This window comes from Stylophora pistillata, chromosome 3, assembly GCF_964205215.1.
Source record: "Stylophora pistillata chromosome 3, jaStyPist1.2, whole genome shotgun sequence".
Classification (NCBI taxonomy): Eukaryota; Metazoa; Cnidaria; class Anthozoa; order Scleractinia; family Pocilloporidae; genus Stylophora; species Stylophora pistillata.
In genome coordinates, this window is record NC_142521.1 from 17,683,058 (window position 1) to 17,709,123 (window position 26,066).

A 26,066-nucleotide genomic window follows, 5' to 3' on the forward strand; every position below is an offset into this window, starting at 1 on the left:
TTACTGTCTCATACGGCGCCACAGCTCAACTTCAGCATGACGTATAAAAGTAGCGTTGAGTTCCAAATGGAAATTAAAATAATTTGCCGTCGCGGTTTCGGTTCGCAGACGACGCAAATTTTGGCGATTTCACGTTGTTGTTTTGCATAGGACGGCTAAGAAATGTACAAAGTTTCAAAATGCACGTGCTGAGCTATTGTTCTGCCAATTAGATCTCTTGTTTTTCCACGCCCTCGTTGCCGTCGCCGTCGTGGTTGTTTAAGGTAACTATTCTCTCGTTTAGTTGCTTGAGCTTCTACCCTTCTAGACTTTCTAGATCATCCTGCACTTTTCCAAGCGTGCGCGGTTATTCTCATTTTCTTAATTTTTGTTCTGACTTTGTAAGTGGTTAGGGAAAACCTGTGGTTCTTTGCATGAAATCTGCATTGGTCGTTTTCCTACTAAAGAAGGTCGGCCGCTTTGGTACAAAACCAAATGTATTTTTTTTTGTAATATCATATGACCAAGCATTTTCCTTTTTGATAGGATGTTTTTACCTTTTTTTTTAGAAATTTTCTTACAAGGAGACTGGCCTGTTGGAAGCCTTGCGACTTTTTGTGTTGTGTTGTTTTGTCGTATTTTGTTTCACCTTGTTTTTTATGTCTTTTGTTTAAAAACATCGAAAGAAATGTGACCTTGTTAAATATGTCACCTGCTAGGAAACCGTTCAACTATAATTATTTCATAATTTTATGACCAAGTTTCTTAAAGGCCGGAACAAAGAGCGCAGTAATATTTGCCTCGCTGTTTACATGTGGCTTCGTTTCCATGTTGGTGACAGCATTCACTAAATGTTCGAGCACCGGCAAGCCTCCATTTCTTCAGGATTCATGTTTTACCACTGCTTTAATTGCATGTCGAAATAAGATTGATTTCATTAATTTGGAAAACCGGTCTATTATAATTATCTCTAACTAGTAGAAAAAGCAGCCGCGTGAACTACTTTTACAGACAAGAGGAGTTGGATTCAAGGAAGATAGATTTTTATTTTAAAACTGATTGTTTTTGGATTGTGAGACAGTCACGTTTTTGAATGTTTGGAGTCAGATTACTCTTACTGTCAAGATAAATTATAATGAAGTTTATTCACGGCAGTGACACACTCCCTGAAATTGTTCACAACTAATCAGACTTGGGATAAAGGTATTTTTCAATAAATCATATCCACAAGAGAGTAAAAAATTTAATCAAGATAATCATATTATGATAATCATCCATTGGTCTAGAGTGTGGGTTTAATGAAAGCTTGCGAGCCGTTTTTTTCAGTTGAACAAAGAGTTGTTGCCAGTGTGATTTTCAGATCAGTGTGCAACCAATCAGATGCAAAACTAAAGCCAATCACGACTTGGTCAGTCGCGTTTTCCCGCGCTTTCTCCAGCTTGCTTCGGTTCACTCTGACACTAAATCAAAATAACGCTCTACGAGCCAGTAATCATCAACTGTTAAAAACTTATATCATCTACACACTAACAAAGTGAAATTGTTTCAGAGTTGCACATTGAAAAACTGGTTAACTTACTTATCATCGTTTAACTAACAAGAAAAAGGTTGCCTGATGAATTCTCTTAGCGTTCTTTACTTTGACTATCTTGACACCTACTTATCCACTTCTTTTTTTTTTTATTTTAATTTCTTTTAAAATAGTAAGAGGCTAAAACGCATCCTTGGTGCTGAAGTTTTTCAGTTTTTAGAATCCTGGGGTACCACCGCATCCCTATCAGAAAGAAAAAAGATAACACTGTTTATGATCAACGCTTTGGTTTATCTTCACAAATGCAGTTCTGGGACTTTTTAAGTTTTTCGAGTGATAATAGACAGAGCGAAAGCCAGGTGAGTGTCGGAACTAGCCCGGGGTTGGTTTGTTCTTGCCATCCTCCTAACCTACCAAATTCTCACGTTTCAGGCAGTTCGCCTGGTTACTTTGAACTCTTATTGGCTGCTTGTGATATTTTACTCTCTTCTGATTGGCTATTGTATTACTTAATTTGCTTTTGGCTTTATGACTCTCAGTCGAAATGCGCATTATTCTTACGATTACAATTACCTATTCTCATCAATTTAAGTGTTCTTCGCTGAGGAGTTGATAACCGGAGGATTTACTGAAGCGAAAGAAGGAAATCAGGAAGTAAATTTGTTACTTAGATCTAGGCCCCGTTGCTGATGGGGTGGATAACGCTATTCAACAGATAGATCGCTCTTCAGCGGATAACTGATTACAAAAAGTACTGCACTATCCACCGAAAAGAGATTTACCCAGCGTAGAGCGTTATCTACTCTTCAAACAAACGGGGCCAGATCAATATTGGCTCGAAGTTATTCATCGAGACAAAATGGATGTCAAAATGTGTTAACAAAAAAAGTGAGTTGACACATTTTGACGTCATATGACATCCATCGTGATGAACAACTCTAAGGTTACTTGGAGTCTACTTATTTAATGAAGTAGTAGTAATGGACGTTGTTTAACGAGGGTAACAATTGACAGTAATTAAACTGATGAACTCATGACCCTTAGAATGAATGGAAATCGAAATAAAAGAATAGTAGTAATAGCAAGAACGATAAACGTTCACATAGTTACATTAAAATTTGATTTCTTGAAACTGGTTTAAAATTATTTAAAATGAATTTACATGAATAATTGCACAAGAATTTGATTAACTTGAATTGATTTAATGAGTTTTGGGTTCACATTAAGCATGTTTCATTCTTTGATTGCCCTTACGGTAAACGTCCGACTACCTTCAGGATAAATTAGATTCAGGGCAAATTAAAATTAAGATTACAGAAACAAGTAGATATATTATGTCTGTGAGAGTTTCTGACAAGTACATAATTTACCATTGTTAATTCGTTAAAATACGACAAAGAATCCAACGTATTATATACTATCGTTTTAAAATAACATTTGATGACAATTTACAAGAAAGCATCAGCATTAAAGGAAATCGATACCAAGAGGATGCGCGTCACGTTGTGCAAACTCTGTAGAATATCAATCATTAGTGAAGAACTGAGCCAAAGATTGTTAAGAAAGAAGTAAGGCGCGTTGCACGTTTCTGTGGTCGGTGTACGTATTGTACGTTGTATATACTCGATTGCAAGAAACGCTAACATCTGAAAAGCATGGCTCATGAAAGATGATACCGAACGGCTTTATGGGAAATGTTTCATAATTTCCATTATCCATGGCAAATCTTGGTGTATAATAATTATTTCCTGTCAGGAAAGTGCGGATGGCTTCCATCGTATACCACGTGCAAAGAATGGTCGTTATCATGTTTTTGTGTACCCATAAAGTTGTTGGGTCTCATCGTTCTTTGTCTTTTACGTCTCAACGTTTTTGCAATGGAGTGTGCGGCAAGAGGGACCAGGGTAAACATTTATACCAGAATGCCACAATTCTCAATGTTTTAAATTAAATATTTACCGATCATCATATATTTTGTTCACTGCGTAGTTTAATTCATTGGTTCCCCTGGACAAAAAAACAAAACAAAACAAGACAAAAAAATGCATAGATAACATACGTGAATAACCGAGATAACGACTCCGTAAAAAGCAGGTTTATAGCTGCATGACAGAAGACCTAATAAATCAGCAGCAGTGTTCGTTCAAAGAGTTAATAATGATGACTAAACAATCACAAGTAAAGACACTAAGTCCAGAAAAAAACAAGTAAACAATATGCAAGTAGAGATCTGCGCATTTGATGAGTTGATCAATACATTGTTGTGAAGACCAAAGTACTAAAAAGATCTGGCATACATCGTATTGAACTGTAATTAACGGTCGGTGATTCAGTCTGTTAAGAAGTATATGGTTGAGAAGTTTGTCCTTGCAAACAAACAAAACAAACAAACAAACAAACAAACTAAATATGACTTATACTCACGTCTGATATGCAACTGATTTGATGTCCACATTCCTTTGAGCTCTTCTATTTTAAAACAAGTTTATTAGTTTACATCAAAGGAAAAGAACGATGTTCATAACATTTTAGTATTTTTATTCAAATTAAACCCACCTTATTATAGGAATATAACGAAGCATGTTAATAACGCGAACAAAATTTACGCGTCATAAAATTAAAGCGAATTTTCCAAAAGTTATGTTTACATACATTTAATTAACGCGAGTTTCCGTGCGGTACGTTGCATAATTAAGACGTGAATTTAATATTTTTCGCACTCATTTCGTTAGAAAACGACAACGGCCAACAACAAAATTTGCTCTTTATTTCCGGCAAAAAACATAAGATACTAAGGCATGAATGGATCCAGGGTTGGAATGCGCCCCTTCCTGGCGCTTTCTACTGCCTCTGTTATTCCTGCAGCTTTCCATCCATTCAAGATGATTTTCCTCCCCTTTTCGCCTTGCAGGAATTCATATATACTCATAAGTAGCTTGGCGTGGATTGGCTTCAGTGTTGAAAGCTTCAGGTCCACCTCGATTGTGGTGACATCTCTTTGCGGGTCTTTCTCCAATGTTTCAGTGATAGTGGATGTAAAATAGTCACTGAAACCACGCTTCTCCATCTTCTTGACAGATCCTTTTGTTGTTAGATCCAAAGGCTGCAACAGATGAGCTATGTTCTTTGGTACTGCGACAACGTTTATGTTTAGCCTTTCCAGCTCGGTCAAGACTTTATCTGTACTTTGTGCCTTGAACGCATCCCATACTAGCAATGCCTTTTGAGTTTCAGGGAGGCCTAACTCTTCTTTGACTTTAGTGACATACGGGTAAATTATTTTATTTACCAGAGCCATTGTTTCGGCTTCGTTACTCCAGTGCTTTTCATTGTAACTCAAACAGAACCTGGCTGGAAATTCGACATGCGGCAGTGAACGGCTTGTCTTACCAGTAATATTTGTCCACTTAACGTTTCCGCCAAAGTAACAGTAATTCCACGTTTGTCACTACTCCCATTTCTGGATACACGCTTAGGACTCTTCTCTGCCATCGTGACGTTATCCGTGGGTACGAACTTAGACGGTGTTTGGTCAACATTTAGAATAAGTTCATCGGGAATTTCATCTTCAACTATAGCGAACACTATATCATGTAGAAACGTTGCCTTTACTTCGAGCCAAGTTGCTTTGGTGATAGCAGGCCTTGACGTGGTTACAATCCTTCGAGTCAAGTTCATTCTCTGGTACAGGGACTGTAACCAACCGTTGGTCATCACAAAATTTAAATACTGACCATATCTTCCAAGACCAGTCTTAATGAGACCCATCAAAATGCCATAAATAACATGCTTGTTGATAGTCCCTCCTGCAGTCCTTGTGCTGACAATGAACGCTCGGAGCTTTCTGTCAAGCTCATCAGGCAGCAGTAAGGGTCTCCCTCTTCTCTCAGAGATTTGAATACAGTCACTCGAACTCGTCTTTTTCGCTTCAAGTCGATACTTCGCCACCCAGGGTCGTAGAGTGCAGTCAGGTTTGAGAAGTCTTGTCTAAAATGTTTTATAGCGTTTACGGTCCCATGGCTATTGGCATATTTGGCAATTTTAATTTCTCATCTTCGCGGTAGGTCTTTCTCTTTCTCTTGACTTGCGGCATAGACTGCACTTCTGTGACTATGCTGACATATTCTGAATGAAAAACTCCAGATTCTTCACTGCTAGGAAGAATAATGCCTTGTGTGTTTGATCCCTCCCTTGTGAAATACATTAGGATTGACATGTCTGGTGCATTTGCGCTTAAGTTGCGGATTTCCCCGCTCATATAAAATTGAACACGAAGGATCGAAATCCACCAATCAAATGACATCTTGCACTTTAGTGGCTTTCCGTCTCGAAAACGGCATGTGTCCTCACAGGTTCACAAATTCCAGTCTTCACGTGTTCACCCTCAGACCGGAAAACTGTTGACCATTGAAGATAAAGGTAATCGCTGTACAAGCCTAAAGAGCTCGGTTCTTCATTTCAGTAGGCCAGTGAAATAATTAGTGGTACGAGTACGGATGAAGCCGTTCCCACATTGAAATTCAACACTGCTTTAAGAGGTTATCACGTGTATCGCACAAGCTGGAATCGTTTTTAAAGCAACAGCTCACGTTCAAGCAAGAAAAAGACAATAAATACGACCGGTTTGCAGTTGCTGGGCAAACAATATTGCCAGGAACCATATTTCCTTCCACGGTCGGACATATTCCAATAGAATTGAGCCGATATATTTGGCACGCACTGCAGAGAGAAGCTGTCATAAAAGGAGAGGTCACAGCGATAAAATATAAGCCATCTCCACTTGTTCAAGGTGGATTAGAAATACCTATTGCAGTGACCGTGAAATGGGATGACAAAAATGCGATAGACATTTTGCGCAAGAAATTTGAAGAAGTGAGTTATCCCCTCGGAGAAGACGATCGGTACACTGATGAATCTAAGGACATTTTAAACTTAATATTAAATGATGATGCGTCAACCGACTCTGATGGTGACGTAGAGGAATTGTAGCTTTGCTTATAATAAAGGTGTCTTTAAATAACGATGCTTTCAATTAACGTCATTTTAATTAACAATGAGGTAAATTAAGATACATAAAATTAACGCGAGTTTTTGAAATTCGCGTTAATTACATGCATTGTTAATTTCCTGTAATAAGGTATACATTTTTTGGTACCATGATAATGGAATTATTACAGTCGTTAGACATAGCAAGTTTTCCCGTTAAGTAGGGCTTTGTTCTCACCTTTTCCAGTAGAAGAATACACCCAATGCTACGGCAGCGATCAAAATGCTTAGTACCACGGGTAATACCACAGCAAGTACATTGACACCTATCAATCAAAGGATGAGAAGCATCCTTCAGTAAAACTATCAAGTTGATGAAATTGATCTTCCTCACTTTTGAAAAAGAAATTAAAAGAGCTAAAAAGATGTATTTTTTTCGTCTTGACACAAAAATAGGATAGGGAGGTATTATCGGGCCTCTTCACATGACCTCAGTTGAGTTATAGTCCACCTTGACTTATCTTGAAAAATGCGCAGTACTCGTCTTACTCAAACGTAGGTAATTAGTCTTCGCTGAGGTGTGGTTTTCTCGAGACTGACCCGGATCAGCCCTCCTGCTGATCAAAATTCCGAAACTATCGGCTACAAAGGCGAAAGGCAAGAAACTGAAAAAATTACAAAGCAGGCACGTAGCGTGGTCATTTTTTCAAGTACGCACAAGTACATATGATATAGAAACCTAAGTAAATTGAGCGAAAAATGCTGCGTTCTTTAGTTCTTGTTCGAAATAGTTGGGTGAATACAAGCAAAGAACAAAACGTCTTGCCCTTATTTTGAGCAAACTCGGCGCAAACACAACAATGTTTTCAAAATTTTCTAGTCTTTTTAAGTACGCACGTGCGTATATGCGTATAGGACGCTACGCGCCTGCAAAGTCTATTATGAAAATATGCAGTGGGTCATGACTTAAGACGAAAACGAAAATGAAAAAAAAACGGTTATATGAGTGACATCAACAACCTACGCATGTTCTTGGAACGGTGTTTGAACGTAAAAATGGAAGACATATTGACTTTTTTGGCCAAGTCAACCTGGGTCTCAACAAGGGCTGTGTCGTAACGGGCTGTGTCGTCGGCGTCTGCAGACGAGACGACACAGCGATTAGCCTGAAGTTTCATTAGCACCTTCTGTTTTCCTGTTTCCTTTATTCGCAGCGAGTCTTCCCTCTTCTCGGTTAGCTTTTGTCGTCATTTCTGGTGATGGTACGGTTGGCGAATCGGTAAACACTAGAAGGTAAAAGAAAGTTTAAAATGTAGGCTTTAGGTTTTTCTCTAGCTTACGAAATAAATCAAAACATGCGCCGTAACAACATGACGCGGAGGGAATCAAATCAATCCATTGCTAATTCGGGCCAACTTTTTTTTATAGAGAAACAAACTGATATTTGAAAGGGAGGAATGAGCTGCGTTTTGATTGTTACTACATCCTGTTTAGAATCACTGATGATCCTTGCAATCTTACTGGCTCTCGGCAGTGTTGTGCATTCAGGGTTTACACAATAGTTTTTTTCTGAATGAAACACAAAAACAGAAAAACCGTTTGTCAAGGCTTGAAGTTGTGCACTGTAACAAATCAAATTGTAGGGAAAAAGGTAATGTAAGAAATGAAAGAGGGACAGTTAACATTCGCGTAATGCAAACTTAGTCTAAAATCATAATTAGTTATTTCCAATCGATCACATGCTGCACGCTCGTACGATTTGAGCTCTAGTCAGACTACTCTCCTCTGTGAAATTGTGCGCATTTTGAAACTATTTGGCAGACTAATTTCCCATTGTGTACCCTCGCAGGTATCGCACCCAATATCTCTCTTCGATCAGAAGCGTCTCCGTTCATCAATAAAGGGAAGTTACTCTACCTGAGCAGCCGTAGATTTCCACCCTCATCGATATGTGATTGTGCCACTCAACAGGCATCAGGCGAATGTAACGTGCTGTTACTGGTGGACTTAATATGTTTTTTACAACCGTATCACTGTTCTGATTTCCATAGAATACCTGTTGAGATAGTAAAGGACTTAAACAGAAGCCAAAAATGATCAGTTTGCTGGGTAACGTTCTGGCCCGTTTTTTCGAAGTATGGATAACGCTATCAACTGGATATATCTTAATCCAGTGGATAACGGGAAGGCTTTGATATCACTTATCCGCTGAATAGCGATTTATTCGCCCTTTGAAAAACTGGGTCCAGGTGCATAAATAAGGCCCATAGAAGGGATCTGATTTTTTTTAGCATTTTACGGCCCAACAATTAACTGATATGTTTAAAATTAGCACTTGAATAAAAAGAAGGTCTAACAGCTAACCTCTTTGCTCTCTTCAGCATTATCATACCTTTGCTGAACTGTCTTCCGTTGCATTGTAAAATTCAAAAGTCACTCCGTCACTGCTATACTGTATCCGATATCTGGACACCCACTGGTCATTTCCATTCATCCCCTGAGTCGCAACACCTGTTACTCGAGAGTTGCCACCAATATCCACTTGAAGCCACTGATTGAAGTTATTGTTCAAGGCTGACCATCCCCCTCCCTTGTCCCCGTCTGCTTTCGAGTTTAACCTTGCCTCTTTTGCGCCATGGTCCCCGTCCAGCTGTGAAGATACCCTAATGTTGGCATCAGATATTTCTCTATTCTCCATACCAAGTGCTGTAACGCATCCTGTATTCGAAAATAAAGAATTTTTTAAGACAAATAATTTTGATCCTTTCACTGTGGCAATAAATTCGTGTAACCTTTCGAGAACAAGATTCTGCTTAGCTTGGATTGTTACATTTCATCATGTAAGGACCCGCATCTGTAAAATGTAAGGTGTCTTTTGCAATTAAGTAACCCTAATTAGAGAAAATTAGTGGTAATGTTCTTTTAAAGCACCTGGACAGCCATAGATCTCTACTCTCATTGAGATATGATTGTGCCACTCCACTGGTATAAGCCGTATAAACCTTGTTGTGATTGGTGGGCTCATACTGTTGTAAACCACTGCATCGCTAATTTGATTTCCAGTAAAAACCTTTTAAGAGAATGATAAAGATAAATGTTATTATCTTGCATGCAAGAAACCCTAATACTGTCATCCCGTAGTAACATCGGATGGAAAATTTGTCACAGAAAAGGAGTGTTCTTCATATCAGTTATAAAAAGCGTAATCATGGAGCTGAGCTGGGTGTATTTCATCAATATTTGTCACTGTTAAGGAGTAGAAATACAATATTCGTTTCCTTTAGTTGCACTTTTTCCGAGGCTTAGCTACTGAAGTCACTAGGAAGATCACCTTTCTTAAGTTTCAGATGACCGGTCTTAAAATGATTTAACATACCCTCGCTACGCTGGCATTTGATGATTTGTAAAGCTGGAAACTTTGGCCATCCTCACTGTACTCCACCTTAAACTTGGTCACCCATTGATCGTACCCATTCCTTCCTTGAGTGGCAACACGTGTCACTCTTGTGTAAATACTAAGATCGACTTGAAGCCATTGGTTAGCATCATTCGTGTGGGATGACCAACCTCCCCCTAAGCCACCATCGGCTTTATAATTCAACCTGGCCTGACTTGCACGGCTATCGTCATTCAAAATCGAGGATGTAGTTATCTTGGAGTCAGCGATGTTTCCGCTTTCCATACCAAGAGGTGCAATGCAGTCTAGGAGATACAAGACAAGGATCAGGAAGTAAATGCAGTTTCCTTCGTGGAATCGGTGAGACCTAATTTACAAAAGTAAAATTTAATCTTTGTTTCCAATCTAGAGGACTTAAACGTATTGCTATGGCCTTTTTCATCATCAGGTAAAAAAAGGCCAGTTCTTGGATGAAAATGATCACGCGTTTGGCTGGATAGACCTAAAACTGCCTCTTTTTGACTAATCACCTAAACTAAGTTGAAGAACCTTACCACAAGTCAATGCTAAGATTCTTCTAAACCCACCGTTTTTCCAAATGTCCGTGGTCATGTTACTAAAGAAGACACTTTTCAGACGTGATAGACAAAGACGTCGGAAATAATTGATTATACCTGGGCATCCGTAAATCTCAATTCTCATTGATATGTGTTTGTGCCACTCTATTGGCAATAGGCGGATGAAACGCGCTCTGATTTCGTCGGTCAGTTTGTTAACTACAACTGTTGCACTGTCTTCATTTCCGTCGAAAACCTTTAAAAGAAAGTTTAAAAAAAAATTGTATTTAACATTTGGTTTCCCTTGGTATTCTCGGTGAGTCAATATAAAGTGACCTTAGAACTTACACCGCTTACAAACTCATTCACCCACCTAACCATCCATTAAGACATCCATTCTTCCCTCAAACACTCATTTTGAATATTCAAATTAGCAAAACTGGGCTAAGAATTTTCTCATTTACTTACACAGGCGTCAGATTGATCAATCTGTAACGTCGTAAAGTAAATATTAAATAGTGTCAATTTATCCTAACTACATATTTAGAATAGAGCGGTAAGAGCATACCTGTGCAGAGCTATGTTCTGCTTTCTTGTAAAATTGGAAGTTAATCCCGGAATAGCTATATTGTATTCTGTATTTGGTCACCCATTCATCCAGTCCATCTATCCCTTGTGTTGCTACACGTGTCACAATTGTTTTACTTCCAAGGTCCACCTGAAACCATTGATAAAGATCGTTCTTGCGAGCAGACCACCCCCCAGTTCTACTATTAATGGCTGCTTGAATGTGCAACCTGGCCTGCTCTGGAGCATGATCATCATCCAGTTGTGAGGAGGCAGATATTTGTGCATCAGAGATTGATTTACTTTCCATACCGAGGGGGGCAACACAGCCTGAGTATGTAGAAAGAAACAAATCGCAGGTATAGGTTAAAAAAGGTTGAAAAATGCTTAGTAGTGATATTGCAGCACATAACATTTGGAATCGCTTTCAAAATGCACTTTCATGCTATACTGCCCACTTAACCTATCAAACTCAAAGTTGAGGCCATACCTTCAGAAGATAGTTATTTCCTAACGAAGTATTGCACAGCGGGACTTGCAAGTTTTAAAAATGTTCAGTTTACGAAGAAAGTGAATTTTTCAAGGCAACTTAATCGCCGTATCAAACTAAAACTCATCTTTGTCAACGTTAGGATGACAACAGGTCATCCGTACGAATTTTTTGAGCTCACCCTCACCATTCGGGTAATTTTTACCACTTTCCTAATTAGCACTTCCAATACTTTTTGTACAAGTGAGACTTACAAAAACAAATGCATAACCTGGAAATAATAGACTACGAGCAGTCCATCCTAGTGATGATGTCGATGACAATAGTGATAATGATAATGACAGTAATTATTGTGATGATAACACAACATACTAATAATAATAATAATGATAATAATAATAATAATAATAATAATAATGATAATAAGGAATATGGGAATTACCTGGACAGCCATAGATCTCAACCCTCATGGATATGTGTCGGTTCCAACTCACTGGTCTAATTCGTATATAGCGTGCTCTGATTGGTTGGCGTATTTCGTTATAGAGGACGGTCTCTCTGTCTTTATTTCCACGGAAGACCTATTTAAAATTATTGAGATCGGTGAAAAGTGAGCTCTTCATCAGAAAATTTCTAAAGACCTCACCCTCACCCTTCCCCCCAATCAATTAAGCTTCCTGGAAGACAGAATAAAGGTAGAATCAATGTGACTATAAAGGTATACCTTCTCAGCTTCGAGTGGCGTCTCCTTGTAAAACTGAAAAGATACTCCATCGTCACTATACTGTAACTTATATGCTGTTACGTACTGGTCTATCCATGGATGACTTCTGCCTTGGGTCGCTATACCAGTTACTGTAGTATATTGACCAAGATCCACTTGAAACCATTGGTTTAAATCATTTCTACGTGATGACCAACTACCGGAGGTGCCGAAAACTCTCTTAAAATGCAACCTTCCTTGCCTGGCCGCATGATTATCATCCCACTGTGAAGAAGCACTTATCTGTGCATCGGTGATTGCTCCGCTGTCCATGCCAAGTGGTGCTACACAACCTGTTTGTATTGAAAGAGAACATGAAAGTGGAAGGCGAATCCCTCTTCAAACAGTTAAGGTCTTCGTTTGAGTGGAGTGTGATACGTTTGTTCTGTTAGTTTACGCTTTCAAAAGATAATAAATCGGAACGTTTCTCATGCGGCTTCCAACATATACATATATATATATATATATATATATATATATATATATATATATATATATATATATACATAGTCGTTAATGGAACTCTCAGGCCAACAAAGGTGCACCGCGCCAGGAGGATCAATAAAGACTCGCAGTCCAAACCTCACAGCCAACACCAACGTAGAAAGTTTAAAAAATTGCAACAACTAAAATCCATAAAATCTATCATAGACTATCTTTAATGATTTTACTATATATATATAGAAAGTTTAAAAAATTGCGAGCATGGACAACTTCTGACGTAAAAAATATAAAAAATTTTAATAAAAAAGGTTTCTGTCAGAGACCTTCAGTTTACAACTTTTGAAATTAAAAAAGAGCATTAAATAGGATCGAAGTGCTAATGATTACGTAATTACAGATAACGACTAATGAACTGGTGCTAATAAACAAAAAACCTAATTACAAAGAAAGTAATGGACAAAATACAAGAAACAAACCCTAAAAACTAAGAGATAAGAATACTAAATATGTTAATATGAGTGGCGTAATCAATTGCAAAGAAGCAATGCGGCGAGCATTAAAAAAGGGAAGGCCCACTTTTTACTACAACTGTAAATCGTAACAAAATCCCAAAACAAGGCCTTTAGAGCCCGAAAGGGCAAATTAGCAACAAATACCCTGGAGGGGCCCTTAAATGATACTAATCATAATAAGATCCCTTGGCAGGGCCTCTGAGTCCAACCACACCTAAAGGGCCGACAAAATCCAAGAAAAGGACCTTTGAACGATCAATTAGTAGCGCCTAATATAAGATGGAAAATTAATTATAGCAAATTTGTCTATTGCTTCTTTGCAATTGTTTAGGCCCTTTTCTTGGATTTTGTTGGCCCTTTAGGTGTGGATTGGACTCAGAGGCCCTGCCAAGCGATCTTATCATGATTAGTATCATTTAAGGGCCCTTCCAGGGATTTTGCTGCTAATTTGCCCTTTCGGGCTCCAAAGGCCTTGTTTTGGAATTTTGTTACGGTTTACAGTTGTAGTAAAAAGTGGGCCTTCCCTTTTTTAATGCTCGCCGCATTGCTTCTTTGCAATTGATTACGCCACTCATATTAACATATTTAGTATTCTTATCTCTTAGTTTTTAGGGTGTTTCTTGTATTTTGTCCATTGCTTTCTTTGTAATTAGGATTTTTGTTTATTAGCACCAGTTCATCAGTCGTTATCTGTAATTACGTAATCATTAGCACTTCGATCCTATTTAATGCTCTTTTTTCATTTCAAAAGTTGTAAATAACTGAAGAAGGTCTCTGACCGAAACGTTTATTATTAAAATTTTTTATATTTTTACGTCAGAAGTTGTCCATCCTGGCAATTTTTTAAACTTTCTATATATATATATATAATTTGGATATATCAACAAAGTTGAAGTGGTAAATTGGCCACCGTAACGATTCCAAAATCTGACGTTTCGAGCGTTAGCCCTTCGTCGGAGCGAATAGAGGAATTGTGGGTTGTGTGTGCTTTTAAAGGCAGAGAATGGAGCTACGTTATTGGTGGGAACATGGCAACGAGAAAAACAAAAATAAATTACATATGATGCACGATCCTCGCAGCAGAGAGCGCTATTTATGCAATAGCGAAAATACCTGATTTTTTTTTTTTTTTCAGGCCTGATTTTCGCTATTGCATAAATAGCGCTCTCTACTGCGAGGGTCGTGCATCATATGTATTTACAACCGCAGTTCAAAATATATGAGCTTCATATATTCGTTGTATCTAAGAATAAATTAGTGGAATGAAAAGCGTTCGTTGATCCCTGTGAGATTTAGACTGCCGGTTTGAAAGATGAGCTTTTGTTTAAGATTTTTACGGCTTTCCGTGCTACCTAAGTGTAAGGAAAGACCGCAGATTGCCATATGTTGCTTAGAATGATTAGGTAAATTAAAATGTCTAGCGACTGGTTTCGATGTGTCCTTGTCATTCCTTTTCGGAAAGCCGTAAAAATCTTAAACAAAAGCTCATCTTTCAAACAGGCAGTCTAAATCCCACAGGGATCAACGAACGCTTTTCATTCCACTAATTTATTCTTGTTTTTCTCGTTGCCATGTTCCCACCAATAACGTAGCTCCATTCTCTGCCGTTAAAAGTACACACAACCCACAATTCCTCTATTCGCTCCGACGAAGGGCTAACGCTCGAAACGTCAGCTTTTGGAATCGTTACGGTGGCCAATTTACCACTTCAACTTTGTTGATATATCCAAATTATTTCGTTACTCCCACCGACGCAGCCCCAAACAGTTTCTTTCGAAACTATCAGCCTTTATTCATTTCTATATATATATTTAACAATTATTCGCCAAAGGCGAGGTGAATATCGTCGAATAATCCCCAAGACGAAGTCGAGGGGATTATTCGACAATATTCACCGAACCTGAGGCGAATAACTGTTTTAGTATAATTTCAGAGCTGAAAAACAGAGAAATTTCTAAAATCATAACATTTTAGTAACATTTATTAACATTTTAGTTTAACATTTTATATAAACCGCGCTGAGCGGTTTATATAGCGTCATATAAGGAACCGCTCGACCAATCAGATTGCTAGAAACTCTTTGTTCAGCTCTGAAATTATACTAAATATATATATATATATATATATAGTAAAATCTTTAAAGATAGTCTGATAGATTTTATGGGTTTTAGTTGTTGTAAAGGTTTTGTCAAACCGTTTCTACAGCGTCGCCCATGCTGGGATGATGCCAACAAGAGGTGTACCTGGGCATCCGTAGATCTCCATTCTCATCGATATGTGGTCGTTCCAGGCTACCGGCTTCACTCGGATGTAGCGTGTGGCTATTGGTGGGCTCAATGCATTATAAACAACAGTCGTTTGGTCTTGATTTCCATCGAACACCTAGACAATAGACAAAGAAATAGAAAAGGAAACGAAAATTTTGAACACTACTTGGGTTCGCTCAACCAGACTTGGGGTCTGACTGATGTTGAGAAGATAAATGCACCAGTTTTGATGCGTAAATGGTGAGATCAACCGACAAATAAACGGTGGATCGATAGATTGAGCAAATAGATAGGAAGGAAGGGTGGATGGATAAAGGAATTAATGGACGGATAGACAGAAGGATGGATGAATCAGTGGACGGATGGAAAGATAGATGGATGGACTGGGCGAATGTATAGAAGGATGGATAGATAGGTAGGTGGATTGAGAAAATGTATGAGATGTATAGATGGTTGGAGGAATAGAAAAATAGATACAAAACTTTATTTAACCGCGGTAACTTCGATCAAAGAAAAGTTGTTTTGTTCTTAAAAGCCTAAATGCACCTTTCAAATTTCGTTTGTTGGCGTATTCAAAACTTTCGTCCTAATGTAAGCAAAACTTGTCCTTTAGTAGTCTGTTTTAACAACCGGTAAAACTAGATTCCTACTAGAGGTTCTAAGATTACACACCGATTTCCCGTTATCAATACAGAAGATATCTTCTAACTAGGCTGGGTTCATATCACTCATGATTTTAAACATCATTAGAGCTTTTTGTTCGTTTCTTCTCTCCTTGAGATGTGACAAGCCGAGCATACTCAGTAATTCCTTAGTAGATAACCGGTAGTTGTGAGGTGATTACTCGTGCAGCAAGACTTTGTAACGTATAAATTTTTTCAGTGAGACGGCCACTGATGTTATCCCATGCTTTAATAATCAAAGAATGGTTCAACAATTGACTGAGCAACACTAATCAGGTTAGAAGAAGGAACAGAATACTTCATGGATGAATAAATGGATAAGTGGACGGATGAGCGCATGGACAAATGAATGGATTGAGCGAATGCATGGAGTAGTTGCGGTGACTAAAAGGATTTATGAATGGATGGAGGTAAGAGTGGGAGCGAAAGAGAAATGGATGGATGAATAGATGGAGGATCTTCCTTTCTCGACCATGTTTCTCTTTCTTCTGAATTTTTTTGTCAGTTTTACATTTTTATAAAGCAGCAACGAATGACAGCTGCACGATATCTGTTAGCAAAAGTCTGTAACTTAGTAGAGAAAATAAAAGCTTAGGATATCTGGTACCTTTGCAGAGCTGGATGTAGCTTCCTTGTAGAGGTGGAAGTTTATGCCATCATCACTGTATTGTAACATGTATTTGGTCACCCACTGATTGTAGCCATCCATCCCCTGAGTTGCTAGGCGCGTCACTTTTGTATAACTACCCAAGTCCACTTGAAGCCATGGGTTAACATCATTAGTGAGAGCTGACCAACCTCCAACTTTGTAACCATCTGCTTGGAAATGTAACCTGGCCTGTGATGCAGAATGATTGCCATCCAATTGTGATGATGCTGTTATTTGAATATCAGATATCGATCCAAATGCCATTCCAAGAGGATTTATGCAACCTTAGTTTGACAAAAGTAGAATGATGACAGTTAATAATAGACGCCATCGTTTGATTAAGAATGGCTGGCATTTTCTCTACTAAGAATCATAGTTAGAGATATTGTCATTCACCACACGCAGAGAGCCACAATCAGCCTTTCCATGAGTGATTAATAACGAGAACAAAAAATGCAATTTATTGTCTGCAAAGAAGCTCGAAAAGAAAGTCAAACTTTGGTATTTGAATCGTCTCTGTACAAAGTAAATAAGATCATTCTAGATACCTGAACAGCCATAGATCTCGACCCTCATTGATATTCGATTGTGCCACTCAGTAGGTTTGAATCGAATATAACGCGTTATAATTGGTGGAGTCAGTGTGTCGTACACAACAGTGTTACTGTCTGTATTTCCTTTGAAAACCTTGATACAACAACAAAAAATACTTTAACAACAAAGATGATGACTCAAGTTCTTGTTTGGAACTGATTTCTCTCAAAGCCTAACAACAAAATGCCTCGGTTCTAGTTTCCTAGAGTTCGTTTTAAATTAGAAACTTTCTGATAAAGATCGTCTACCATCAATTTGATTTACTTCGATCTCCATAACCACAAATGTTTAAGCTATAATGCACAAAAGAGGAGCTCGTGAAAATTTTATTTCTGGTAACATTACGACATATAAAATTGATCTAAGTGTTTCTATTCTCAAATGAAGTTAAAAGGAAACAATTTTGGTTGCTGTGCTAGTGAGAATTTTATGTATTTTCGCTGGATTCCTCCAAAGTTTACAATGGAATGTTGAAATACGGCCTGGAAGTACTTAGATAACTAGAGATGAAACGAGCTTTATTCTTTACTGTCTATTGCATCAACAATATCAAACGTTTCATTGCTGAAATCTGAGAAAAACTAGTTCATGATACAAACCTTCGCGGCAAAATGTCCTGGATCCTCAAAAAAATGAAGGATGTCCTCATCTTCGCCGTATTGCAGCCTGAACTTGGTCACCCACTCGTCGTGCCCATTCCTCCCCTGAGTAGCAATGCCCGTAACCCTCAAGTAAGTACCAAGGTCCACATGAAGCCATTGGTTTACGTCATTTGTAAGCGCTGACCAGCTTCCTCCATTCTCCCCATTTGCCTTTGAATGTAACCTGGAATACTTTGCGGAATGATTTTCATCCAGTTGAGTAGACGACTTTAGTTGAGCATCCAAAATTTTACCATTTTCCATGCCATACGGTGTCATACAGCCTAGATTAAAAATCAGAAAAGCTGTCTTTTAAGAAAATTTCTCAAGACTAATCGTAATCGAAAGGGGCTAGGTTCAATTGGTTCTGTAAGGACAAAAGGTCTTAATTAAGAGTATGATATAGACAAACTCGAGTGACACAAACGTATGTTACCAATTCATCAAAACTGTGGCAATATTCGAGGAAAAAATGATCATCGGTTAAAAGTATTTATGAGTAAAAAACAGTCGATTATTTTTCATGAGGAAGTGGCCCAAGAGTCGATACAGTAGCACACTTAATTGGCGTTCACTGTCAAGTTAGACAGGTGTGACACACAAAGAGCCCTTTTAAACTCTACAGTGACACCTGAATTGCTTTCTTAGTGCTTAAATCGGTCTTTTGATTACAAATTACTTTTGAAAATGTTGTGGGTGTCGTTAGTTTAAGGATTTCAAACTACCTGGGCAGCCATACAATTCCATCCTCATAGAGATCTGGTTATTCCACGCCATTGGTATTAGCCGTATGTACCGAGTAGTTATTGGTGAAGTCAATTTGTTGTATACGACACTATCTGAATCTCGGTTTCCATCAAACACCTAAGTAGAACGAATGAAGATTTTAAAGAAGTATTCTAAGGTTTAAGTATTGTTTTAGGACCGTTTCATCTATTTCTCCTTTCAAGACACTTTGTGGTTGATATTTCATACACATCTTTAGCGCAGAAGGAACAGAGCATGAGGGAACAGATTCCTCATGCTTTAATGAAATAAATGTGAAATCCATGGTAGTAATCTTTTTTTAAATGATTTGCTCTAAAATGATTTACTTCTTTGTGGAAGATTGTAAGGTATAGGGCTATCAGGTGAGATTTTACCTGTGAAATTGTTACCACACCTTTTTGGAGCTGCTGTCAAACTCCTTGTAGAAAGTGAAGGTCACACCATCATCGCTGTACTGCAAACTGTATTTGGTGACCCATTCTTTGAATCCATCTCTTCCCTGGGTCGCTACTACTGTTACCCGAGCAAAAGTGTTAAGATCCACTTGTAGCCACTGATTACGATCATTTGTGAGAGCCGACCAGCCACCTTGCCTTTGACCATTTCTCTTAAGGTGCAGTCTGCCTTGTATTGCAGAATAGTTACCATCCAGTTGCGAGGAAGCGCTTATCTGAGCATCTTCTATTGCCTGACTTTCCATTCCAAGAGCCGTCACACATGCTGCATTTGTTGTTAAAAGATCAGTGTCAGATGTAGATACTACCCAAACTTTACAGGAAATTTTCATGGAATATAAAAATTATAACCCACGCATCCACTTCATCGCATCTCCAACTCGGAGTATGAGGACGAGAGGGAACAAAGGATAAAAATCCAAACTTAAGTGGAACCGGAAAAGAAAGTCATAAAGCGTTGAAAGAGTGAGTTCGATTAAACTTATTGATTCTTTGCCCTATATTTTCTGAACAATTTCTGTATATCGGAAGATTTTTCTTGAGGCTGAAAGACTGGTCCAAAAATTTCCAGCTGCCTATGAAGTCTTATGAAGCTTCTTATCTAGTTGATAATTTTCTAATGATCTTTCGGCCACTGGACTCAGGACTCCAGATTAATATTCAACATACCTGGACAGCCATAGATCTCTGTCCTCATGGAGATCTTATTGTGCCAACCGTTTGGTAAAAACCGTATAAAACGTGCTGTGATTGGAGGATTCAGATCGTTATGTGCAATGGTATCACTTCCTTTATTCCCCTTCAGCACCTGTAAATTGTAACAAGCATGGAGGATTCTTGAAAGACACATACACAGCCCTTAAATTTGTATGCGTCACAGACAACATTCAAGAAAGTACTGCACAATACATGCATCTTTCTAAAATATTGTCTTGTTTGAAAAGAGTATGGATTGAAAAGTAGCCTTAAGTGGCCTTGGATATTGCTCTTGTCCATCACATGGGTCGGACATTTAACGAAGACATACCGTCCATTTGTTGTCACCCTGTTGCTTGTAGTACTGGAAGTTTCCTCCATCGTCACTGTACTGTATCCTGTACTTAGTCACCCACTCGTCGTTGGCATTCAACCCTTGAGTCGCCACACGCGTCACCCTGGTATAAATGCCAAGATCTACTTGCAACCATTGGTTTTTATCGTTTGTCTGAGCTGACCACCCCCCAGCCTTAAATCCTTCGTCTTTAAAATTCAATCGGGCTTGACTTGGTGAATGATTGTCATCCAGTCGCGAAGAAGAACTGACTTGGACATCAGTGATAGTTCCATCCTCCATACCAAGCGGTGCAAAGCATACTTGATTTTTTTAAATAAAAAAATAAAGGGATGATAAGAGAAAAGAATACCCCCATTCTTTGGGGGTTGGCTTTATCTATTTTCTGGGATGAGCCAACCAATCTTCGATTTGCCGAACAGCCAACCTGCTTAAAGCGCGGGAACACGAGAGTGACAAAGTTGGTAATGGTTTTGATTTGCATTGAATTGGCTGCGATGGTGGCGCGAGTTTTGTGGACCAATTTCAGCGCGAAGAAAAATAACACCAAAGCAGTCCACGATCACTTTCGATGCAATCAATTAAAATCTGCTCTGGTCGACAGACATAAGCATAAGTTGTGGTCTGTAAGAGCTTTCCTTTCTGCATTGACCAGTTCTAGTATTTGTTCAAATTCTCAACTACATGTATTTAATTAGGGTATACTTTTCAGCTGTAATTTTTATCCAGAGTTCTTTTTTAACTTTTAATTTTTGTGTTATTACGTTTACATCATAAATTACTTTATAAAAGCTGGAGCGAATGACAATTAAAAAAAAAAGGAGTCCAACCATTATTAAATAAGTTCCAATCTGTACCACTCCTGAAACAATAGCACTGAAATAGATCCCGATGTAATACCTGTACAGCCATAGATTTCTACTCTCATAGAGATGTGACCACGCCATTCCACCGGAATGAAGCGGATGTAACGTGTCGTAATTTGCCGTACCAATTTGTGGTATACAATGCTGTCTCTGTCTTGATTACCATCAAATACCTGTAACGAAAATCATCATCTCTTTTCCTTAGAGACATTGTTACAGGAAGATTTACGCTCACTCACGCCGAGAGGAAATCTTCCTTGACAAATTAATTTGTCAGAAGACGAATGAAGTTTAACTGGTTACCAATCTGAGTAGATTTGCTTGGGAAAATTAATTCTTCCGCTTTTTTTTTTTTATCGAAGGTGACCAAAGGGGAAACTTGGTAAGCTTTTGAAATACGGATGTTTAGCAGGATATGCTTGGGTGGGGCTTTATTTTGGTGAAAAACCACAATGTATAACCCGCCGGAACTTGCTTCCATAGTTCGCCAGGATTTCTAAAGTTGGCTTTTGATTCTTTTCCCAAACGCTATCTCCGTTCTTTATTCCAGTCCAAAATAATTGTTTTTCTCTTTTCGGATGTTTTCACAATGTTAAATGTGGTCTTGCGCTTTTGGAAAACGTATTGTTATTTGCAATAGGCTAAATTTTTTGTGGGCATCGGTGGAAATTCTACAATATCATTCCCATGATGGCCTTCGTACTTTTTATCACCTACGTCTGTCAACAAACATCAGAAACTAGAGGAATGACGAAAATACCTTGAATGAATTGTCACCCTTTTCTTTGTAAAAATGGAAGTTCACTCCATCATTACTATATTGAAACCTGTACTTGGTAACCCACTGCTGGATTCGGGGCGCATTCCTCCCCTGAGTTGCGACACCAGTCACAATGGTGAAGCTGAGAAGATCCACGTGAAGCCACTGTTTCAGATCTAGTACACGTGTTGACCAGGCTCCTCTCTTTACTCCGGTCAATTTTAAATTCAGCCTGGCCCTTGATGGGGCATGATTGTCATCCCACTGTGTAGAGGCGGTTATTTGTGCATCCTTGATTGCTCCACTTTCCATTCCAAGAGGTGTACTGCACACTGAAATCAGCGAACGTAAATTTATTGACCACGATTGCATTCATCTCGTCAGAAACTTGGAAAAAAAAAGGAAAGATCTGGGTCCTATTGGAAGAATCGAGTCCCAGGACCTCGCCTATCTCGCTCCAGGGAACTGTGTGGTGAGCTACGCCTTTCACTGATATGACAGTCCCGCACGCTGTTAGGATCAGCAATGTCGGAAGTGTCTTGTGAACGAGTGATTGATTAAGCGAGTGAATTTTCCTTCCATATAATAAAACCTTTTAGCATGACTTACGTCATACCACGTGGTAAAAAGTATGTAAAAAACAGCCCTTTTTCAATTTTTTATCGGCATTATAAGTTACAATTTTAACATTACCTGTACAACCGTAGATCTCTATTCTCATCGCTATTTTTGTATGCCACGCTATGGGTAAGATCCTTATGTATCGTGCTGTGATTGGAGGGTTAAGGATGTTGTAAACAGCAGATTCACTGTCGCCGTTTCCGGTGAATATCTAACCGAGAAAAACACAGAAAGCATTACGGAAAAATGATGCATAAAGCTCGCCGAAAATCAACAATGAAAGAAAATAGCTATACGTTTGCCTTTTATGATATACTTAAATGATACACTCTAGTGGAGGCTAGAACGGCATAGGAAAATATTCGAGTTTTAGAGAAGTTCTCAACTGGATCGTTGCCCTTGAGATCATTTGCTCTCAGCGGGTAAGAAAGCTACTTTTCTTAACTTGATTCAAATTTGATGCAATTTTAGCGAGAAAATCAAAGCCGCTTGGGTTGATCTATTTATTTTTTTCTTAGGACTGCTTTGAGCCTGATTGCATATGCAAATAAACATTAATTAATAGAGCTATAAAATTTATAATTTAAATTTATGTCTGAAGTTTTTAAACGATACCAATAATTCTTGAGGCAGGTCTGCTTGCGCATTGAATTAGTTGGCATTGCATACCTTTGGGTTGCCTTTACCAATTTCCATATAAGATTTGAAAGTGATTTCGTCAATACTGTACTCTAACTGAAAGGAAGTCACCCACTGGTCATAGCCATCCCTTCCTTGGGTCGCCACTCGTGTTACTCGAATGTAACTACCAAGATCCACTTGAAGCCATTGATCACGGTCATTTGTAAGAGGAAGCCAACCGCCCTGTTTTATTCCACTTATCTTGGTATTCAGTCTGGCACGCTGTGGCCCATGATTATTATCCAGTTGAGATGATGCACTGATTTGACCATCGGAGATCAATCCACTCTCGATACCGACTGGTGAGATACAATCTAAAAGAAGAAAACGCAACCAATAATCCCCACTTGTTTACTTAGTGAAACTCCCAGCCTGGGTACATGATTTGTAGTTGACTGTTTTTCATTGTAGAGTCATAGTTTTCGACAAAGTGCGGAAGACAGCTTTCCTTTCTTTCCCTGCCGTTTTTCTTAACTAAAATTTTTGGTTTTATTTATGTGTATGTGGATATACCTCTTTGTTTGAGGAACTTTACTAATTCCTTCATTTTCAGGTGAAATAACTTAACAATTGTCACTTTTAGGCAGCCGTGCTATGAATTATTTTGTCGATGGCTGATTGTCCAAATCAGCTTATTTGCGTAGTTGAAGAATGTCGATGTTTCCTTCTTCTGGCGTAAACGACAATTTTACCGTCATTTAGTCCCCGTAGAAGTTAACAACAAACAGCCGCTACAGATTTGAGTAAAGACTAAAAGTAACCTTTTCGCTGTCAAGTAATTTTGCTTTACAATACATGGCAAATACGAAGGAGAATTCGAATTAATATTTCTAAAAGGTTAACAGTTACAAACACACACAACAAGTTATAGAATCAATAAAGATGGGAGATCATTTTAGCCATATTGCCTCCTGCTTCTCCTCCGGATGAAAAACACCAGTAAGCAAGCCTAACACGAAAATGTTTTAAAAGCCAAGAATCGTTTTTGATCACCTGGACATCCAAAGAGCTCTATCCTCATGGATATATTTTTGTTCCACTGTGTTGGGAGTAGGCGGACGAAGCGTGCTTTGAGTGGCGGACGAAGTGTATTGTACACAACCTCGTCACGGTCGTGGTTTCCCTTTAACTCCTGAAAATCGTCATAAATGTTACAATCAATGAAGATCTGATTTCATGTCTGAATACCATAGAGGTTTTCCATGGTGGAGAGAGCGTTTACTACAGATACGGAAGAGTTTGTTGATCTGATCGTGACGAGTTACTTTACTGTTTGTTTGTTTCTTTTGCCAGCTTTACTTTTAGAATTTCACTTAAAATAGCAGGTGATCATGAATAACTAATGAAATAAATACATCATTTTGTAGTGGCACATCAGCAGAATGCTTCCGTGGTCTCCTATCCGCAGGTGGTTATGTCTTATTCAAACTGTCGAGCAAGCATTAAATTTACAGTATTCGCAGATGTATATTTTCACTGATGAAAATAGTTGTGTCCGTGATTAGAAGTTAGCTCAGTTGATTAAAGCTCTAAAATGAAGAAAAACGATACCGTGACCGAAGTGTCCCCAGTTTTTTGGTAGAACTTGAAAGTCACTCCATTATCACTGTACTGTAACTTGTATCTGGTCACCCATTCATCAGCACCGTTCATCCCCTGGGTCGCCACTTGTGTCACTCGAGTGTAACTACCAAAATCCACTTGAAGCCATTGGTTGGCATCATCTGTAAGGGCTGACCACCCTCCAGCTTTGTTTCCCTTGGCCTGAAAATGCAACCTGCTCTGCACTGCGGAGTGATTTCCATCCAACTGCGAGGAGGCGGTGATTTGCACATCAGATATTGACCTACTTTCCATGCCAAGAGGGACTGCGCATTCTGCAATGTATTTGTATTTACGAATATTTAGACAGGGTAGCCCAGTTCAGCAAATAGCTGGTTTTTATGGGGCCCTGTGAAAACACCCACCCATCCCACCCCAGGAGAGGACATCCACCACAAAGTAATCTCGTGCGTGGGAAATTAACGTCTCCTACCCCTAACCCTGCAGGAGACGGGGCCAACGGTTTATTTGTCCTTATCCGAGAAGACCAGAATATCTATCCATTTCTTGATATTATAGAAAGATAGCAAATTCTCCTCAGTTATTTTAAGACCATGAGTATTTGTCCGGCCAGGGCTCGAACCCTCGACCTCCCGCACAACACAATCATCTGCAATAAGTGAGTTTTGATATTATTCTTTCAGTTATAAGAAAAGAAGCTTCTAATTATGAAACTACAATCCAGCTTCCAGGGCCCAGTTGTCAAAAGGGCGGATAACGCTATCCAGCGGATAAATCGCTATCCCGGTAGATAAGTGCTAACAAAACGCACCGCGCGCGTTATCCACTGGATAGAGACTTGTTCAGCGGTTAACAATATCCACCCTTCAAACAACTGTGGGAACTACAAAGACCGAAATTTCTATATCCCGCCTACAGTCAGATAAAAGAAAGGTCATACACGTTTTAATACTTTGTAAGAATGTGTCCTGACTCACTGGAAGATTTTTCAAAGTTAGGCACAATTTTCATGATCACATCACGCGATCATCATTACAAATACGTGCATCCACAGAAAATTGCTGTGACAGGTAAAAGATACTAAAATTGAAGGAAACTTTCTTTAGTGAGGAAAAAAGTTCATTTAAATCCATACTTTCCAGACAACTAATCAAGATGTCAAGTATTTGTTCATTATACCAGAAACAAATTTTAAAGGCACAAAAATGGATGCTTAATAACTGACTTGATGGTATTTGGTG

The 26,066-nt window shown here is 38.7% G+C and overlaps 1 protein-coding gene across 4 annotated transcripts in view; it reads right to left on the bottom strand.

Moving 5' to 3' along the window:
- Positions 1 to 1,005: 1,005 nt before the first annotated feature.
- LOC111342257 (uncharacterized) overlaps positions 1,006 to 26,066 on the bottom strand; it is a 46,823-nt gene continuing 21,762 nt past the window's right edge. Inside the window, exons 10-37 of one of the 4 annotated variants that reach the window (XM_088753669.1) lie at positions 24,814 to 25,139; positions 24,256 to 24,394; positions 23,251 to 23,576; positions 22,654 to 22,792; positions 21,961 to 22,292; positions 21,235 to 21,373; positions 20,311 to 20,636; positions 19,953 to 20,091; positions 19,223 to 19,548; positions 18,786 to 18,924; positions 18,019 to 18,344; positions 17,374 to 17,512; positions 16,784 to 17,109; positions 15,470 to 15,608; positions 12,232 to 12,563; positions 11,950 to 12,088; positions 11,019 to 11,347; positions 10,568 to 10,706; positions 9,873 to 10,198; positions 9,428 to 9,566; positions 8,889 to 9,214; positions 8,414 to 8,552; positions 7,681 to 7,782; positions 6,735 to 6,822; positions 3,935 to 3,976; positions 3,470 to 3,517; positions 2,084 to 2,138; positions 1,006 to 1,753 (exon numbers count right to left, since the gene is read on the bottom strand). In XM_088753669.1, the coding sequence (XP_088609795.1) occupies positions 2,093 to 2,138; positions 3,470 to 3,517; positions 3,935 to 3,976; positions 6,735 to 6,822; positions 7,681 to 7,782; positions 8,414 to 8,552; positions 8,889 to 9,214; positions 9,428 to 9,566; positions 9,873 to 10,198; positions 10,568 to 10,706; positions 11,019 to 11,347; positions 11,950 to 12,088; positions 12,232 to 12,563; positions 15,470 to 15,608; positions 16,784 to 17,109; positions 17,374 to 17,512; positions 18,019 to 18,344; positions 18,786 to 18,924; positions 19,223 to 19,548; positions 19,953 to 20,091; positions 20,311 to 20,636; positions 21,235 to 21,373; positions 21,961 to 22,292; positions 22,654 to 22,792; positions 23,251 to 23,576; positions 24,256 to 24,394; positions 24,814 to 25,139 (5,456 nt within the window). In that variant the 3' untranslated portion in view covers positions 1,006 to 1,753; positions 2,084 to 2,092. Of the gene's footprint in view, positions 1,754 to 2,083; positions 2,139 to 3,469; positions 3,518 to 3,934; positions 3,980 to 6,734; positions 6,823 to 7,680; positions 7,783 to 8,413; positions 8,553 to 8,888; positions 9,215 to 9,427; positions 9,567 to 9,872; positions 10,199 to 10,567; positions 10,707 to 11,018; positions 11,348 to 11,949; positions 12,089 to 12,231; positions 12,564 to 15,469; positions 15,609 to 16,783; positions 17,110 to 17,373; positions 17,513 to 18,018; positions 18,345 to 18,785; positions 18,925 to 19,222; positions 19,549 to 19,952; positions 20,092 to 20,310; positions 20,637 to 21,234; positions 21,374 to 21,960; positions 22,293 to 22,653; positions 22,793 to 23,250; positions 23,577 to 24,255; positions 24,395 to 24,813; positions 25,140 to 26,066 lie in introns of all 4 variants that reach the window. The other 3 variants (XM_088753668.1, XM_088753671.1, XM_088753670.1) reach the window with 3 other exon arrangements.